The sequence below is a fragment of the Coenobita brevimanus genome, chromosome 67 (genome assembly GCF_032717465.1).
Source record: "Coenobita brevimanus isolate Jiangsu-jjx chromosome 67, ASM3271746v2, whole genome shotgun sequence".
Taxonomy (NCBI): domain Eukaryota; kingdom Metazoa; phylum Arthropoda; class Malacostraca; order Decapoda; family Coenobitidae; genus Coenobita; species Coenobita brevimanus.
In genome coordinates this window covers 28,281,463-28,301,071 of record NC_137020.1, presented here as the reverse complement: position 1 = coordinate 28,301,071, position 19,609 = coordinate 28,281,463, and the positions used below count along the sequence as shown (strand labels likewise).

Below are 19,609 nucleotides of genomic sequence, written 5' to 3'. Positions count from 1 at the left end.
ATATGAGTGAAAACACTGCAGGACTTAATATCAGTAAGCAAAATCTCTACGTGAAAGCACTGCACATGAGCAAATAAGCAAATAATGGATAAACAAGGCATGAAAATTAATGACTGCAAGAGAATAAAAAAAAATAATCATAATAAAAACTACCATTAACACCCGGAGGGAATTTCAAAGACTTACACTAGTATGAGACTGCAAGCAAGCCAGTCGTCTCACCACTGTTACTATGGAAGCAACCCAAACGAAAATTAATGAATAAGCAACCAAGGATTCAGGAAGCCGTGATGGTAAATTAATGAGCAGATTTAATAATGCGAGCTTTAAACACTAATTTAAATCATTGGAAGATTATTATTGCCCACACCCCTTTCCACATGGTCGTAATCTTAAAACAGAATGCGTAGGTGTTTACGGATCCCCAATTTCTGACGGTCATTTATGGTGCTGTTGTTAGCAGAAAACAGTTGCTGAGGTCTTGTGAGTTACAGTGCAAGCAGCTGACCACAGGGTCGAGCGTTCCATCCTACCAAAGGGTCATTGGTTGACATCAAGGTGGCCATCCGAACGCAAAGTGCTACAAGTTCAGTGAAAGTCCTCTAAAAAGAGGAAACGCCTAACCTCTCGAATAGGAAGAGTATAGCGTAAAACTACGCCATCATCATGTTATGAACTTACAATATTGCAAGCTTGCATGCCATATTAAAGAGCATATTCATCCGTAAAGCTGATAAGCCAGGTAGGCTCTGCTTTCATCATCAGTTTCACAGGTAATTGTCAGAAATTGGGATTGACTACACCTTTACGACCACTATTTTAAGATACGGCGGTCAAAACTCGCAGTACAATGCAGCAAGCACTTCCCCCTGCACTCCAGTACTCTTACCTTGGCACGGCCCACCCCGCCGGGCCATAGCCTTCCTGGCCAAGGCGACTGCCAGACAAAAATCAAATAACACTACCATTAGATACAGCAGTTACGGTTCTAGGCCCTAACCATTTCTGTACAGCAGTATTATCGCGAGTAGGTTAGCTTTCTCTCAGTAAAAAGAAGAATCTAAGTTTAGAAACAAAGATGATGACTATTAACAACATAACCACTGTGTTAGATTCTTTATCGTTTAACACCTAACACTGAAAGCATGAAATCATAACTTTAATTGCAATTTTTAAAATATTTGCCACAACAAAATCTAATCTGTTATGTCATTCTTTTAATATTAAGCATATAAAGCAGTAAATCAGTATATGAGTTACTACTGTACTATCTACAAAATTTGACAAAACACCATCCTTAATATATTTTTGATTAGTATAATCAGGGGTAAAAAAATTCACTGATGTAAATCAGAGAGTTCCCTGATCAAATTTTTTATAAACATAATATAGACAAGAACACATACCAAATACTTCATAAGCAAAATTCATCTTGCATTAACTACAATTTTATTAGTAACACAATAAAATTAAATTAAGAAAATTTATTCCGTAGACATTTAGCCAAGGTTAGATACATACGCAGAAAACTAAACATTCTTTTAACAAATAATTATAAGATGTTAGTCAAAACAGCATAATACTGAATCATTACATCAAGGTCACAGCATCAGTAGAGCATCTGTACACGATCAGTACATCAATACATCAGGGCACAGCATCAGTACAGTATCAACACAACGTCGACACAGCAGGTCACAGCGTCAGTACGGCATCATTTCAACCGCGCACATCATCAACATCACATCAACACAGCAAGACGCAGCACCGATACAGCATCAACACTGCAGTTCACAGCACCATTACAGCATCAGCACAGCAAAACACAGCATCAGTACAGCTTCAGCAGAGCAAGACAGGATCATTACAGTATCAACGCAGCATCATTATATCATGACATCACCAGTACAGCATCAGTATACCAGATCACACCACCAGAACAGCATCAATTCAGGGTCAGTACAAAATCCATACAGTACCGACTTTTGCATCAGTACGGCGTCGGCACAGCATCAGAACTGCATCAGCATATCAGTACATCATTACAACAGCATCGGTACATCATCAGTAAAACATGTCACAGCATCAACTAAGCTATTCCAGATCTTAGTACAAGGAAACTAAGTTGTAACACAGCAAGGCACAGCTCAACCCAACCCTTAACAACCTAAACAGCCCATAGCAGCCTCATCACGGCCTTTTGCAGCCTATAATAGCTCCAGCACAGTCTTCAACAACCCCAGCACAACACACAGCACCTATAGCAACCTCAACACAGCAACAGCACCTAACATCCTATAACAGCCTCAGCACAGAACACAGCAGCCATAACAGCCATCCACACAGCCCCTACAACAACTCGCTACAGCCTATAACAGCCCCAGCACAGCACACAGCACCCGTAACAGCGTGTAGTGTCGTTGCTGTGAAATATGATGGTACCTTCCCCGCCCTCCTCAATACTGCTTTGTTTACGATAAGGACCTCCATCTATATTGCTTAGTTACGCTTCCAATTTCGGCCTTACTTATGAGGCTCCAATTAATTTAGGGAGTATTTTGTACCCTTGACCTGTCCCAGTCATTCGTGGATAATGCTGCCTCACGACGCTTCCTGTGAGGGGTGACCTCGTACCAAAGGTTATAATTTTTCAGTATATCCAGACACTCCTCAGCTTAACATTACTCGTCTTTTTTCTTTCTTCTCTTCTTTTTCTTTCTTGATTCGTTCTTTCTTTCTTACTTTCTTTTAAATTCTGAAATACCATTCTTAACTGCTGAAAGACAGAGGGAAGAATCGCTCAGTTAATTTCGTCCATGGTATGAATGACTGTATTTCTTTTGCAGACGTTTTTTGACGTAATGTACCGATAAATGTTAAGTATTTTATTCTCTCAGTACCATGATTTATTTTCTTTGTTTAATGTTTCTGCTAACATAATTTTACAAAGGTATAAAACGAGCCCACACGTATTTGTAGTGAATTTACTGAAGTTAATCCAACCCCTCCAGTTTAGAAATTAATGCAGAGCTGAAATAAAAAGACGTTATCGTACTGAAGAGGGGAGTTACGCACACAATTTTACGGAAGAGGAAAGTTACGCTCACTTACGGAAGGGGAAAGTTACGCACACACATTTACGGAGGAGGAAAGTTACGCACACGCTTTTACGGAAGAAGAAAGTTACGCACACACTTTTGCGGAAGAGGAAAGTTACGCACACACTTTTACGAGAGAGGAAAGTTACGTACACATTTTTTACGCGCGCCCCTTACTGGACGACCTATACGCTTTTTTTACGCTTTTAACAATTACCAATAGTTTTACGAGCCGAGTGAACGTATTTTCCTGGGTTATTATATAGTTCTGGGAAAACGATATTATTTCCCAGAAGCTGAATATTTTTTCGTGTTCCGGAGGCAGTTAATAAATAGTTGTTTGTGGTGGTGGCGGTAGTGGTCCTGTTAGTATTGTTAGTGATGCTTTTGATGTTATTGGAGGTAGTGGTGGTGGTGGTGGTGGTGAAGGTGATGGTGGTGGTGGTAATTGTGGTATTTTTGTGACTGTTGTACTCCCGGCACCATACCTAGTGTAATATAGGGTAATGATGATGATGATGGTGATGGTGATGACGATGACGATGGGTTGCAGAGAGGATGGTGAAGATAAGGAGAAAAATGGTTGAGGTCAAGATGAAAGCGTCTGCCTTGACTGACACTTCATTATTGTGAGTGTGTGTGTGTGTGTGTGTGTGTGTGTGTGAGAGAGAGAGAGAGAGAGAGAGAGAGAGAGAGAGAGAGAGAAAGAGAGAGAGAAACCTGTGTGCATGCGTGTATGTGCCCTTGAGAAAGGAGCCATGAACACTTGTGTTGCTATTCATGTGTGTGTGTGTGTGTGTGTGTGTGTGTGTGCGCAGTAGATGGTATGTCTTGTGTGCGTTTGTGTGCATTTCTCTGCCGACATGAATAGTGAAAATTCCTTGTTGCTACTACTATGTGATTTCGCTTCATATATTTCTAGCTTCAGTCTCTAATATTTCTCTCTCTCTCTCTCTCTCTCTCTCTCTCTCTCTCTCTCTCTCTCTCTCTCTCTCTCTCTCTCTCTCTCTCCTGTGCTTCTGAAAAAGTATAATAGTTTTTTAGGAAATTTGTGTGGATATCATTTTTATCATATATACTTTATTAAACGTTAGGTCTGATATGCTCTTATCTGTTATCTAGGAGAGAGAGAGAGAGAGAGAGAGAGAGAGTGTTAACAAAGCACACACCCAGCTATCGTTGCCCAAAATTTCACAGAAGCATACACCAATTACCACCATCCCGGGTTCGATTCCAGGGTGTGGCAGGTGATTTATTATTCAGCTCTACATTCCTCTGAGGCAGGTGGTCACGAAAGCGCCGAGGAAGACAAAGGACTTTATTTTTTTAGGCGATTGTGCCGTACATGTATTTAATATTTTTCACATAGTTTATTAATGCACAGTAGCACCGAAGTAATGTTTATTATTATCATTATTATTATTATTATTATTATTACTATTATTGTTATTATTATTATTATTATTATTATTATTCACATAATTTTTTAGGTTTATGGAAACTGATACAGAAATCATGTTTTTTTTTTTTTTTTTTTTTTTTTTTAGTATTATTTATCACATTTCATATTAAAGTAATGCACGGTAACACAAATCAATTTCTTTTAGATACAGCACGGAATTTTCCTTTATATATATGTACAGGAATTTATAAAGCACGCAGTTTCCGTCTGTATAAATGTACTAGGATTTATAAAGCGCGGAATTTTTCTTTCGGCACGGACGGAGTAAATAGCATGACATGTGGCGATTTGTTCCTCTCAAAGCAAGCACAGAGTATTAAAATTTAAGTAAGTATTGACTACGTCGTTTAGATCATGACAACACAATAAACTGCGAGCAAAAATGCATCGATAATCCCATACCAGCATTGTGCCCTGTCTTCTGTTTAATTTTTCCATTCTATTTAATTTCTCCACAAACGACAGAGTGTATCCTTCCTTCTCATAATCTTTTCGTGTTGTGGTTCATATTGCTGTCAGATAAATATAGCTCCTGTAACACCTTCAGTTCCCACAGTATGAGGTATTGTACGTCGACGATCCACGCCCAGTTTTGCGTCCTGCCTTCCCTGTTTGTTTTTTCTCCCCAGACGACAGAGTATCTTTCCTTTTGATAATATTTTCTTGTATTCTTCATATTGCTATTAAATAAATATCGTTCATGCAGCAACTTTGGCTCATACTCTAGGCACCTTCGTTCAGCCTAAAAATCCATTGCTACCTCTACCACGGTCACCACCATCACTACTATAAATATCACCACTGCTGCTGTCACTACTGCCAATGTCATTATCACCACCACTGCTAATTCTCCCCATCCGATGATTAAGAAAAAAAAGCAGCCTTTTGAAAGGAGTAATGTTTTCACCACATATATCACCACTACTGATGCCACAACTATTATCATCACCACTACCACCACAACCACTACTACTACTGTTACTACTACTACTACTGTTACTACTACTACTGCTACTACTGCCACAGTCACCACCATCACCAGTATCATCATCACTACTACGCTAAGAAATGTGCTTATAACAATTTTTTATTCCAGTACGAATTATTACATACAACTGGATAATAATATTCATGAAATGGTGTGAAAAAGACAACCGCTTGTTACATATATTACAACTAGTTAGATATGTGACTAAATGGTGTAAAATATGTAATGGTCGTAGGTACTTGTTATAATTAATACTTCTTGGAAACACGTAATGTAATGTACAGTACTATATTGCCTAGTTCTCTGTAATGTTAGTACTAAATTAACTTGATTCATAGAAGTACTGTTGTTATTGGCATCACCATTACCAGCCCCACTACCATTTTCAGTACTACTACCATCGTCAATACTGTACTACTATAAATACTACTACTGCCACCGTCTTCACCACCACCGGTACTGCTAATACCACTACTCCTACTAATACTGCTATGTCATTATTGGCCACCATTGCTACCACTACTACTACTACTGCTTCTACTATTATTACCACTAAGACTTTAACAACAGTATTAGCCACCACCATTATTACTACTGCTGCTACGACTACTACCACCACCACTACTACTACTACTACTACTACTACTACTACTACTACTACTACTACTACTACTACTACTACTACCACCACCACCATAATTGTTACCACCACGACCACCACCACCACTATCACACTACCTTTCTCAGAAGCCCAGATAGTGTCACTAATGAACCATCTTCAGGGAATGAATAATTTTGCCGAGAAAGTCCACACAAGGCGAGAGAAATATTAGCATCCATAAAACACCCTTAAATTTGCTGCAGTAATCTGTGAGAGAGAGAGAGAGAGAGAGAGAGAGAGAGAGAGAGAGAGAGAGAGAGAGAGACGGAAGAAGTGATGAAAGAGAATGGGGAAGGAGAGGAGAGGCTGCAAGTGAGAGAGAAATAAAAAGAAAAAAAAAACGATAAAGAGAGAGTAATGAGACAGGAAGACGAAGGAAACATAGAGGAAGGAAGGGGGAAGAGGAAAGAGAAACTCATCAGATTGGAGAGAAAAGAGAAAAAGAGAGGAGAGATAAAAGAGGGGAGGAAAGGAGAGAAAGGAAGAAGGAAATACGAAGACAAAGAAGGGAGGAGAGAGGAAGTGAATGAGGGGAGAATGAAAAACGAAGAATGAAGTGGGAAGAGGGAAAGAAGAGGAAGTTCAGGGAGAGAGAGAGAGAATTGGACTGTGATAGAAAGTCATGGCGGAATGGAAGATTAATTGAAGCTTGAGATTAATGGAGAGAAAATTCTGAGATAAGGAGGCAACAAGTGGAGAGAGAGAGAGAGAGAGAGAGAGAGAGAGAGAGAGAGAGATTCATAATTATCACAAATCAATTAACCCAAAGCTGATATTTTTAATGAACTTCTCTGCCAGTCCGTCTTATCCCAGAATCAATAAAATGGCCATTGAATTTAACAAGTAGAAATTTTGGCCATTGAATTTAACAAGTAGAAATTAGGCATTAAAAAGTTATTATAAAGTTGATTAACCCTTTCTCTGGCATGGATGCAATTTTTTTTTTTTTAATTCTAACACCAGGCGATTTTATTCATCTGAGAGAGAACCCATATAGTTACTTTTTAATAAGATGTGATTTTCGTCCTTTTGCAACTTATTTCCCGTAGCTTAGTGGCAGAAAAAGATGATGCTGTGACTCTGTATCCATTCCGTAGCACTTCGTCGTGATTAGCATCATATATTAGTGGTAATATCTTGTATCTCTGCTGCGATTCTACATCCCGTTCGTAGCACTTCTTCGTGACTAGCCTGGAATTTTAGTGCTAATCTCTTCTATCTCAGCATGCAGTATGGAGAGCAATTTTGCACCCAGTTACTGTGAATAGAGTATAGTATTCATTGGCCTTAAAATATCGTCATTAACCCTTTGCTGTTTAGTTATAAGTTACGGTTTTATTCTCCTTTGTACGTTGCCGCATTTTTTCTCATTTTTTGCTACCTTGGAACGATTTTATTTAGCTTGGGAGGGTTTAATAGTAGTGGCTGAGTTAGAGAGAGAGAGAGAGAGGGGAGGGGAGGTTCTTCGGAAAGTCGTGGTCATAAAGGCGATAATAGTAATCAGTGGGATGCGGAAGTTCGCCCTTGTATCTTTGTTATCGTGTAACTTATATCCACTTCTCCCTCCTCCTCCTCCTCCTCCTCCTCCTCCTCTCTTCATCACATTGTTCGTCAACCGTTCCTCATTTAGTTTCCCATATGGAAGTGAAAGGTTAAGGAAGTGTTAAGATTAAATAAGGAAGTGAAAGGGTTAATGAAGGAAGTGAAAGAGTAAATTACGGATTTATCTGTCTCCTGCAGAGTTTGAAAAAAATTATTGATGTTAAATATGGATGTCGCAAAATTGGTTAAGTAAATCCTTGGAGTTAATGGAGCTAATGTTTCGAAAATTATATATGTCAGTGAATAAATGAAAATATCTTGGGTGACGCCAGGCGATTTTATTCAGCTGAGGGATATCAAAGCAGAGAAGTATTTAAGAAGCAGAAGTCAACAAAGGAAAAGAACAAACGGGTAACAGGTAACGAAGCAGGCATTGATGAAGGGCCAAGCAAGCATGTGCAGACTTCTAACGCTGTCTATCTGCTAACGAGAGAACTGCGTTACCATGGGCGTTGTCATGCGGGCAATAAGCTTACTAACACCTCCATTCCAGCATATTTCTGATTCTGCTCCGTTACTATAGTCGCGTGTCTTATTCATGCAATCTGTGTCGATATTGAAAGGGTATAAGAAGGAAAAAGAGGATATCAGTGAGTAGTTTGGAAAATAAATCGCTGAGAATGAGGTGCTAGGGAGTCTCCTTACCTGTTGAGAATAGTAAAACAAACAGGGAGTATAAAAAAAAAATCAGCCAAAGATCTGTAAACTACTGATAACGAAGAGTACTAAGCCAGACTGATAACGACGGCGATGCAGACGTTATCATGAACAGGCAAGATAACGAGAAGGCTAAAAAAAATTGAAATATACACGTACATGAACAGAATCTACTAATAACGAAGCCATACTGATTACGAAGCAGGCTGGCATAATTAACAGACCACCTAACGAAAAGGGGCAAAAAAAAAAATAATAATAATAATAAGGCAATGTAAACTATGCCCCTTTTACTCTAACTTGGCCTAAAGTTGTTATCTCTCCACCTAGAATACTGAGTTTTCACTCTGTTGAATAACAGTAGAGTATGGTGCTAGTCACGAATAACTGCTATGGGAAGGGTGTAGAGCCACTGTCTGGCCTTATTTTTCCACTAAGCTACGAGCAAAAGAGGAAAAAAAATCTGGGCCAAGTTAAGATAGGACTATAACAACGTATCCAAAAAATAAATAAATAACGAAGATGTGGACGGCCATTACAAGCAGATAAGTAATGCAGAAATAAGTCCAAGTAACGAAAGTAAATAATAATGAATTCTAGTAACGCAGATTAATGAAATGTACAGATATTGAAGATTTTACAGATGAAAACCGTCAGTAAACAAATAAAATTGGCAACAGAGAGACACAATTAATCAAGGTCTTTATTGACTACTGCCAGCGAAGGGAAGCATGCCAGTAACGCAACGGGAAAAGTCCTAATAACGAGGATACTTCAGACGACCATGACCCAGAATGTAACCAGGAAACCGAAATTTAATTAACGGAGAAATATCCTGCACAACAAATAACAAGACAAACATAAATTGAGACTGAAAATGGAAAAATAAAACGTAAATAAGCGAAGACTGGCAAGGGAACCATCTATCTATCTGTCTGTCAGTCTGTCTGTCTATCTATCTATCTATCTATCTGTCTATCTGTCTAAAAACGAGAATAACGTTATTAAGGTTGCTAGTTCAACGACGATGCGTAACCTCTTTCAGCGTATTTGCTGGCCAGAAGTAGCTTGATTGGGGCGTCAGTTTGGCTAGTAACCACGGAGATTCATTCTTCACAACAAAAACTCATCGAATTTCAAGCAACCACGACTTATATTAAACTTGCGGGATTAGCCCAGTTCCATCAGACAAAAACAAACCGATAGTAAATAGAAATGCAAACATAATAATCACAGCAATAAAGAAACTGATCAACAGACGACAGTTTTGAAAAAGTAGTAGCAAGGCCAAAATGATCACTACTAACCACGATGATGCAGACAACCTTAATAAGCTGATTGGCGATCGTGAAGAAGCCGAAGTTCAAGGGAAATAAGAAAGAAATAAGAAGAAAGACAAACTATGGAATTCTTGAGATAATAACGAAACCTACGACTGCTAATGAAGCCCAAAATTAAACATACAAACAAGACAAGGTTGTAGAGAACCATGGTGGGCAGATTGGCGAGAATGAAAAGACCGAAATAAAAAGCAAAATAATGAATGGATACAGTTGAGAAACAAATCCCTCAAGGAATTAATGATCTCCAAAAGCATTCAGATAACGAGAAATGACACTTACTGATAACGACGATGTTGCAGACGACCATGATGAGTAGATTGACAAGGGTGAAGAAGCCGAAGACGTTGGTGTAGATGCGATGGATGATGGGGGAGTAGGAATCCACGTGAATATTGACGAAGCACCAGGAGCCGGGGTACTGCAAGGCGTACTGACCCACCCCAAACAGCGGCAGGGCACAGAACAGCACCGAGAACAGCCAGATACCCAGCAGTACTAGCCTGGAAGGAAGGAAATGAAAAGGCATTAGTCGGCGTCTGAACATATACTCCATTCCTCACCACAGAGCTAACTTGAATTGATAAGAAAAATGGCAAGGTATAGGAGAGCACTGAGAACAGCCAAATATAAAGCAGAGCCACTGTTGCGAATATAATTAAAAGTCTAGTTGATGCCTAAATAAGTACGCAAGATTTTATCAACATAACCTCCAAGGACAGCTACGGGGACTGAAGATAGACTGCAGGTAATCTGAACTGTAGCTAGGTACAAAACAGCACCTAGAACAGCCAGATACACAGCGCCATCTGTCACTAGAAAAAGGGGAGAAAATATCGTTCGACACCTTAGCATTCAGAGGTGACTGTGACTGCCTCTTAGCAAATAAAAACGCTTGATCAGAGCTGGAATAGAGCACTAGAGTAGTCCTGGCCATGAAAGGGTTGATGGTGACAGTATTAACGCTCCTGTGATTTACTCAGCTGATTGAAGTCATCTGACGTTAGTTGGAAAAAAGAAGAGATAAAGCCATAGTAAGGGTTAACTTGTGTTGCCCATATCACCGGAGAGAGAGGGAGGGGGGGGGGGGAAACGACCATGGATAATAAAATAGAATAAGAACGATGAGGTAAAGTGTGAAGACAAAAAAAATCACGGAACTGTTAGATAAATGATATCAGGAGAAATATGGCGAGTTGGCCAGTAAATTGGAAAGATAAAAATGAGACAGAAGCACGAAGGCGTGAAAAATGGAGGTGAGGAAATCGAGAAAAAGAAAAAGAGAACGCTCAAATACAAGAAAGCTGGAAAATGAGAGACCAAACAGAATAAACATAAGACTCAGCAAGAAGGAAGGAAAGAATATAGAAGAATAATGTAAATTTTCATTAACAAAGACAGATTAGAAATATATGGGAGAAACACAGGAAAGTATAAAATGAAAAATACTAACAACACGTAAAAAGGACAAGAATGAAAAAACCTCAGATCACAAAAAAAAGCAGAAAGGGTGCGGAAGAGGGAGAAAAGAGAAAGGGAGTCATGAAAATGCATAACAAAGACCAGTGCATGATGAAAGTTAAAGAAAAAATTGGAAGGAAAACCTGGAAAGATAAGGAAAGAGATCAGCAGTGGCAAATAATCATACGTACAAACGGTCTCAGAGTCGATCAAATCTACAACCTTAGTCTGCCCTGTGACATTATTTAGCTTTATGATTTATTCCTGCATCCTGATAAACCTCAAAATCTAAGTAACTTTTACTTGACTCACTTTCTGCCTTAGCATTTCGAGATATCTTGTACACAAACAGACAAGCAAACAGACACTGACGAATACATAACCTCCGTCCAACTTCGCAGGCGGAAGTTATCACTATATACAGTGGAAAATAAAGGAATAAAACCGAAAGATCGTCAAATGTTATAGAATTATACTGAAAAGGTTAAATAAGCCATTTTTTAATCTCTGGCATCTTTATGTGTTCTTGTTACCCCGACGATTTTTTTTTTTTTTTTTTTTTAGCTTAGGAAGGGTCTCGTACAGAAGGGGTTCCAGGGACCATTAAGCATTCACCACGAGGACGTTATTATTTTGTTCATTGTACCACCAGACGATTTTTTCCTGCTTTAAAGAGAATAAAAAAGCAAAGAGTCAATAAAAAATCGAGTAACAGGAAAAGTAAGCATGCCGCCCCATCGTGAATATGGAGGACGTGGTTGTAGGATTTGCATAGACACGATTGGCTGGCACTGGTGAAGGCAGGGACAAGCACGACCAATCACAAGTGTGCACAGGCTGCAGTCTGGCTTGCATACCAAGTTGGATACATCATCATCATCATCATCATCAGTCATCATCGTCATCGTCGTTAGCATCATCATCATCATCATCATCGTCATCGTCATCAGGCGGCTTCTAATTTATGAATCACATAATAAAATCAATAAATTAGAAGATAAAAAAGCATGATCGACAAAGAGGATAAGGGATGCACAATACCTAAAGAAATGTGAACAGTGTTCAGAGAGGTAGGCCAAGCATTCACTTGCTCGCTCACTCACTTACCCACCCACCCACCCGCCCACCCACTCACTCACCCACCCACCCACTCACTCACTCACTCACTCACTAACTCACGCATTCACTCACTCACTCACTCACGCATTCAAAACTTAGATATTTTTGGTTACATCCCATTAGGAAAACCCGTGAAAAGGAATCACAATGAGGTGGAATCTTTTACCGAGTCTTCAGTAGGAAAATAAGGTGATGATGATGATGATGATGATGATGATGATGATTACAGGGGCCATCGTTAACCCTTTCTGACCTAACCCAGCCGTCAGTCTTGCCCAAGCACCCACCTGTTCACCCTAACATAACCCTACCTAAACTACATCAAACCACACCACACCAAACGAAACCAGACCAAACCAGCTCCTCTCCCTCCCCCCCAAAAAAAAACTAACCTAACCCAGCCCAACTCATCATAACCTAACTTATATCAGCCTAACCTGCGCTACCCTACCCTCTCCCGCCCCACCCCGCCCCACCTCACCTCACCCCACCCATCCTAACCCAACGTAAGCCAACCTAACCAAACCAGACCCGACACAACCTAACCTGCACTTCTCTTACACTACCCAGTCCTACCCTACCCTACCCTACCCTAACCTTCCCTAGCCTAACCCAACCCTCAGTCTCTGCCATGCACCCCCCTCCCTCCTCTTTACTCCACAACAATACCCACACACATCAGACCAGTAATTAACGACATGTGACTAACGCTTTCCATCCCTCGTTAGTTCTGGCGAAGCTTAATGAACGGCGTGTCTCATTAACTCGAAATTAGGCACGATTGATTCCGGGAACGGGCGATAATCTTTGGGGACTGAGAATATTGTGGGATGTGATTGTTGTTTTTCGTGAGGTTGTGTGTGTGTGTGTGTGTGTGTGTGTGTGTGTGTGTGTGTGTGTATTTTTCTACCTGTTTGTCTATATGTCTCAGTTTTCTCCGTCTGCTTATTTTTCCAACTCAGTGGTTCATCTGTGTAACCATCCATCAACCCATCCATCCATCTATATATCCATCCATCTATCTATCCATCTATCTATCTATCTATGTCTCCATTTATGCATCTGTCTGTCTATCTGTCTGTCAGTCTATTTATCCATCTACCTTTCTGTCTATCTGTATCTATCTGTCTATCTGTCCATCTATCCGCCATTCTATCTATGTATCTGTCGATCTGTCTGTCTAATTTTTTCAGTTACCCTGTTCACGTCATCCATAACCTTGACTTGCTGATGCGTGGGCAGTGATATATCGTGGACTTTTACTGAATGATATGGAGATGGGGAAGAAAAATTAGAATGTCAGGGACTATGTTATTTAATGTGTAAAATTCCTTGTTAAAACTGTCAACTTATTTTATTACTACGATACGTTAATCCATTATCACTGGGAGTTTGTGTGTGTGGGATTTGCTGTAAACATTGCTAGCGTACCAACCCTCGCCTACCAGCTCATAGCCGCGAAAATCATAGGTCCAGATTTTCAGGTTTCCTAGTTAAATTTACTTACGCTTATACTCAGTGCCGTCTCTCTCTCTCTCTCTCTCTCTCTCTCTCTCTCTCTCTGTTGTGTGTTGCGGGGACGGCTCAGCGTTATTAATATTTAACCTGTATCACATTATTTCATATTCTGCACCCACACCCATACCTGCAGACTGAGCCGTTCCCACATCACATAAGATACAGCCAGATGAGTGTCTAGTGTAGCACAATTTTTGGAACACCCTGTATTTTTTTTTTTGTGTGATTTATTCTAAGGTCTTTTATTTTTTTATATTTTTTTTTTTATGTTAAAATTTAGGCACTTTTTTCTGTTCTATTCCAGTATGCTAAAATATGCTCTTATTTTTTTCTTTATATATTCTCTTATATACTGTTACGTTAAAATACCATTATACTTCTCTCTGTGTAATATTTAGCATGTTATTATAGCCCTGTAGTTTTGTTTTATTTCGGTGTTTATTTATTTTTTAATGTATCCCTATCGTGAAATGGTTGGGAGAAGGAAACAGGGAAAACGTAAGGAGGAGTTGTATGTCGTTGGAGGAAAGGGTGTTACAGAGTAGGGACATATGATACGTCAGGCAGTAGATGGATAGATAAATAGATAGATAGATAGATTGACAGGTAGGTAGGTAGGTAGGTAGATTGACAGATTGATAAAATTATTGAGATAGATAGGCAGGTGGATATACAGACAAGCGGACAGGTAAATAAATAATGCATGTTTCTCTCCCTTTAATTCCAGTTTATTGTAATGCCCTTTTTTTGTCAGTTTCTTGCATTGCGTGACGTTTCGTATCCGGGAAACAAATAATAATAATAATAATAATAATAATCTATCTATCTATCTGTTGCCAGACGCCATAATCCCGCAAGGGGTGGCCATTTGACGCTGAATTATTTGTTTTACGGGGAGGGGCATTAACCCTCCACCAACCCACTTGTTGACACGTAGGGAGCACGTATGGTTTGGTTTTATGGTTACCACCCAGCATTGTAAACGGTTTCTTGGCTTACAGGAAACCATTTGACTTGTCACTCAATGTAAAGCCACCTGTAAAGGAAAGAAAAGCAGTAAGAAATGACAGGAAAGATGGGAGAAATAGGAGGAAAGGAGGGCAGGCACAGAAAAGAATGATAAAGGCTAGTGAAGAAGTAGGCAGCACTACATCAAGTATGCGGATGATGGTCGGCACCACCTACCACTAGATAATAATAATAATAATAATAATATTATTATTATTATTATTATTATTATTATTATTATTATTAATATAATAATAATAATAATAATATTATTATTATTATTATTATTATTATTATTATTAATGCAGTACAGAAGCATGGACAGTGTGCTTTAAGGGACAGAAATCAAGAGTGAGATATATTGAAATTACTAAACTTTTCACAAACTCAGCAAAATCATCTTCCGGTAACTACAGTAAAAATGCAAAAGTCGCCAAAGTGCTGAAGTTAAGAGAAAAAGAGCCATAGAAATTAATTAGGGGTATTTTCCACACACCCCGACTGCTGTTTATGGAAAAAGTCTAGGGGGGAATGGAGCCAGACTTCACGGAGAACCTTCACGTTTATTTTTTGTTCCCTCTCACGATGACCCTAATTAAACTTTGACGGAATCGCTGGAGGGTCAAGATCGGTGATTACAGAGGGCGATTTGACTCTCGGGATTTAAATTTCAGAAGTTCTTTACAGGCTTAATTCAACCTTATTTAGTACGATTTTATTCATGCAACGGCCAGACGTTGTTACTTGTACAAGGGATGATATCTAATAGTGAAGAAGGTAGAGGGAAAATCACACTTATACCCCTGTGAACGATGGCGATTATCCGATGCCTTTGCCTACCGCCATACGATATTCAGCCTTATGGAGGAATCTGTAGTAGTGAAAGGGCTAATGAAGGCCATGTCTAACCCCTCCAGCTCGAAAGGCCTCTCTTGAGCTGAGTAAAATCGTCTGGTGGTAGAAATAATATATAAAACACGTATCGGAGTGAAGTAGTTAGGCCCTTATGAACGTTGATGATTTTCTTATTTCATATTGCTACCGTCAGACGATTTTATTTAGCTTAGGAAGGAGCCCTCGTACTGAAGGGGTAAACTCTGGAATTGTTCGTGAGTCAAGGTTGGTGATTAGGTGAATTTTTCTTGTTGTTATTTAGAAGTATATTGCTTCCATTTTTTTTTTTAAATTCGTTCTCTATGATGGTGCTTTTCATACTTTGTTATTTGTGCCTTCACTTTATCTTACATATCTTACCTTATCCCTTCTCATGTCATCCTCACTTCATTATCATCCCAAAATTCCTCATCTTACCCTCATTTCATTGTCACCTCATTCCTTCTTATCTTACCTCCATCTCACTCCCACATCCCCTTTCCTCCCCTCACCTCATTCACCCTTCACCTTAACCCTCCCAACCTCACCCTTCCTTCACCTCACATTTCTTTTCACTTTCTCGCCGTCCTCCTTGTCTTACTTCTTTTCCTCTCACCTCATCTCACCTCACCCTTCAGTTCACTTTCAGTTCACGTTCTCTTCTCACCTTTCACCTCTTTTCGTGCTCTCTCCGTCCCTTTCTTATCATCCCATTCCTCACCCCTCACCACCTCACCTCATCCCCATAACCCAACACCTCTTCCCCTCACCTGGTTGACCCCTTCTCACCCGACCGTTTTTTTCCTCTTACCTCACCCCTTACCTCATTCTCCTCACCCCTTTTCTCACCACATTCTCCTCACCCTTTACCTCACCTCACGTTTCCTCTAATTCCTCACTCCAACTCATCTCACTCCTCATCACCTCACACTCACCCCTCATCGTACCCCTCCTGCTCCCCCTTCACCTTACCCCCTTCAGCCCCCCACCTTCATTCACCTGTACGCCACCCTAGAGCACCATTCACTACCTGAGAGTTAATTAGATCAGGTGAGAGTGACGCTACACAGCCACACATCAACACACACACACACACACACACACACACACACACACACACACAGAGTCATACCTGAGAGAAGGAAACGATGCCAGTAAGATAGGATGAGAGATAATAAGATCAGAAGCAAAGGAAAGGATAAGGGAGGGAGAAGATGGCAGTGATGGAGCATGATAGAGAGAGAGAGAGGTTGGAGAGGACATGAGAGGGGAAGGTAAGGACTGTGCGATCCATTTAACAAGTTTCGCATCCAATTTGGCCTCTTGGTTCACTGGGTCAAGTCGTACACACACACACACACACACACACACACACACACAGAAATCCGATACCACTTGCAAAATCTCAGTTCGACGAGGAAGCACAAAATTAATAGAATGAAGATAAGCGGATCAGACTGGCCTGGATGATGGTGGATAACGAGACGAGTATACCCTGTGAAGACTAACGTTGTATAAGGGATGATAATGGCTGTATAAAGGAGATTTCCCTTATATATTCCATGTCAGGGGGTCAGAAAAGGGGTGGGATGTGCGGAGAGGGGTGGGTGGAAGGGCCTGGAATGGTGGTTAATAGTGAGGCAGGATGTGAGCAGTATACCCTGTGAAGATAGGCGATGAGTTTAGATTCTACTGCCATGGTAAAGGGTTATAGGAAAATCTTCTCCCTGAACAAGAAGCTCAAGAAAAAGAAGAGTAAAGCGGAAACAGTACGCTCTGTGAAGTTGTATCCAAATTTTCCCCTAGAACAACAAGAAGATCAAGAATAAAAAGAATAAGACTAAGTATGCCTCGCCCACATATCCTTAGAGTCTTCCTAGGAGCGCTAAAGTGAGCAAAGAATAAGGAGACAATTTAATAAGAGGCAAGAAATGTAGCGCACCTTGCAAACACGTGTTGGTTATTAGAGAGAGAGTTGGGACGCCCTCCTTTGTACTGGTGTGTGTGTTTTTGCCAAGATGAAGATGAAGGAGGAGAAAAATAAGAAGGGAGAAGTAGAGAAGTAAGCACTAAAGAGAAGTTGATCGAAAAGATATCAAGACTTACAGAAAAGAATGTTATAGATGGAGAGACAGATTATGATTATTAAATTGAGCGAAAGGAAATGTGATAATTAAAATAATAATAATAATAATAATAATAATAATAATAATAAATAAAACAATACCGTTAATAAAAGGCAAGAAATTCACTGCACCATGTCTACACGTGTTGGTTATTAGAGGGAGTGTAAGTACTGTCTTCCTTTGTACTGTGCATGTGCTTAGTCCCCCTTGTCTGTAAATATAATGCTTGCGTGAGAGACTGCCTGTTTTTGTTAGGAAGATGGAGACGACGACGACGACGACGACGACGACGACGAGGAGATGACAAAATTTCAAAAGATAGTGATGATAGAATACGGAGATAATAATAATAATAATAATAATAATAATAGTGGTGAATCATATTTCAGAAAAGTGAGACAAATTAAGAAAAATAAAAGGATTAGAACATTAACACGTTAAATAAATATAATAAATTAACTGAGAAAAGCAAGTAATCTCCTTTATTTATATTAGTTACTTCCCCTCCCGTGCACACAAGGTGGAAGGTTGGTACTGTGTGTTTGCGTGCCTCTGTGTTTGTTTTTGTGTCCGCGTGTTTTTGTTGCTGTCTGTGTTTTTGGATATGTGTGTTTGTATTTGCCCTGGGCTGTTTTTGCTTGTCTGTTTTTCTTTTCGTCCTGTTTTATATTTGTTTACATGCTTCTCTCTCTCTCTCTCTCTCTCTCTCTCTCTCTCTCTCTCTCTCAACAAGCCTTTCTTATTACTTTCTTGCCTTCCAGCCTCCCAGTCATGCATACAGCGTGTAACAACCTCAGTAATTTTCCTTTTCCCCTTCCATCCATCCTCAAATCCTCATTCTGCCTGCCTGCCGCCTGCCTCCCTCCATGCCTGCTTGCCTGTCTCTCTGCTTTACATCTTACTTCCTTGTCTGCCTCACTGTCTGCCTACTTGCTTCCCCCTCTCCCTGTCTATTTGTCTGCCTGTTTCTCGTCTTGCATCTCTGACTGACTGCGTGTTTACTTCCCTCCCTCCGTCCCTCGCTTCATTCCTACCTTCCTACCTCCTCCTGTCACCCTACCTTCCTTGTGTCCTTCTTGCTTGTCAGTCATGCATGCAACACGGGTCACTGCATCGCAAATCTTTCTCTTCCCCTTCCTTCCATCCTTCCTCTACGTACATGCATACCTCCTTCCCTTCTTCTCTGCCTGTCTTCTTTCCTCCCTTCTTGCTTGTTTGTGTATCTCTGCTTGTGTGCCTTTCACCTTGTCTGTCTCCCTACCTGCTTTGCTGCTTTTCTCTCTCCCCCTCTGCTTGTCTGTCTGCATGCTTGCCTGTCTTCCTGTCTCCTTGCCTTCCACGTTCCCTCCCTCCCTCCCTGTTCTCTTGTGTCCCCAGTCATGCATGCAGTACAAATCATTACCGCACTGATCTTCCTCTCTCCCTTCTTTCCGTCCTCCCTCCCTCCCTCCCTTCGTCCCTCACTCCCTCTCCCTACCTTCCTCTCTCCCTTCTTTCCGTCCTTCATCCCTCCCGTCATCCTTCATTCCCTTTCTCTACCACCTGCTTACCCTCCTGCCTGCCCACTTACCTCCGTCCTTGCTTTGCATCTCCCACTGATGGCCTGCCCTTATACTTGTCTGTCTGCCTCTTTCCTTTCCCTCTTCCCTCCCTCTCTTCTTCAGTCAATCCATCCATCCCTACCTATCTACTTTCC

At 40.4% G+C, this 19,609-nt stretch overlaps 1 protein-coding gene across 1 annotated transcript in view; it reads right to left on the bottom strand.

The window, feature by feature from the left end:
• LOC145405592 (uncharacterized) overlaps positions 1–19,609 on the bottom strand; it is a 51,094-nt gene that overhangs the window by 17,606 nt on the left and 13,879 nt on the right. Inside the window, exons 5-6 of the mRNA XM_080276916.1 lie at positions 10,091–10,311; positions 890–937 (exon numbers count right to left, since the gene is read on the bottom strand). Of these exons, the coding sequence (XP_080133042.1) occupies positions 890–937; positions 10,091–10,311 (269 nt within the window). The remainder of the gene's footprint in view (positions 1–889; positions 938–10,090; positions 10,312–19,609) is intronic.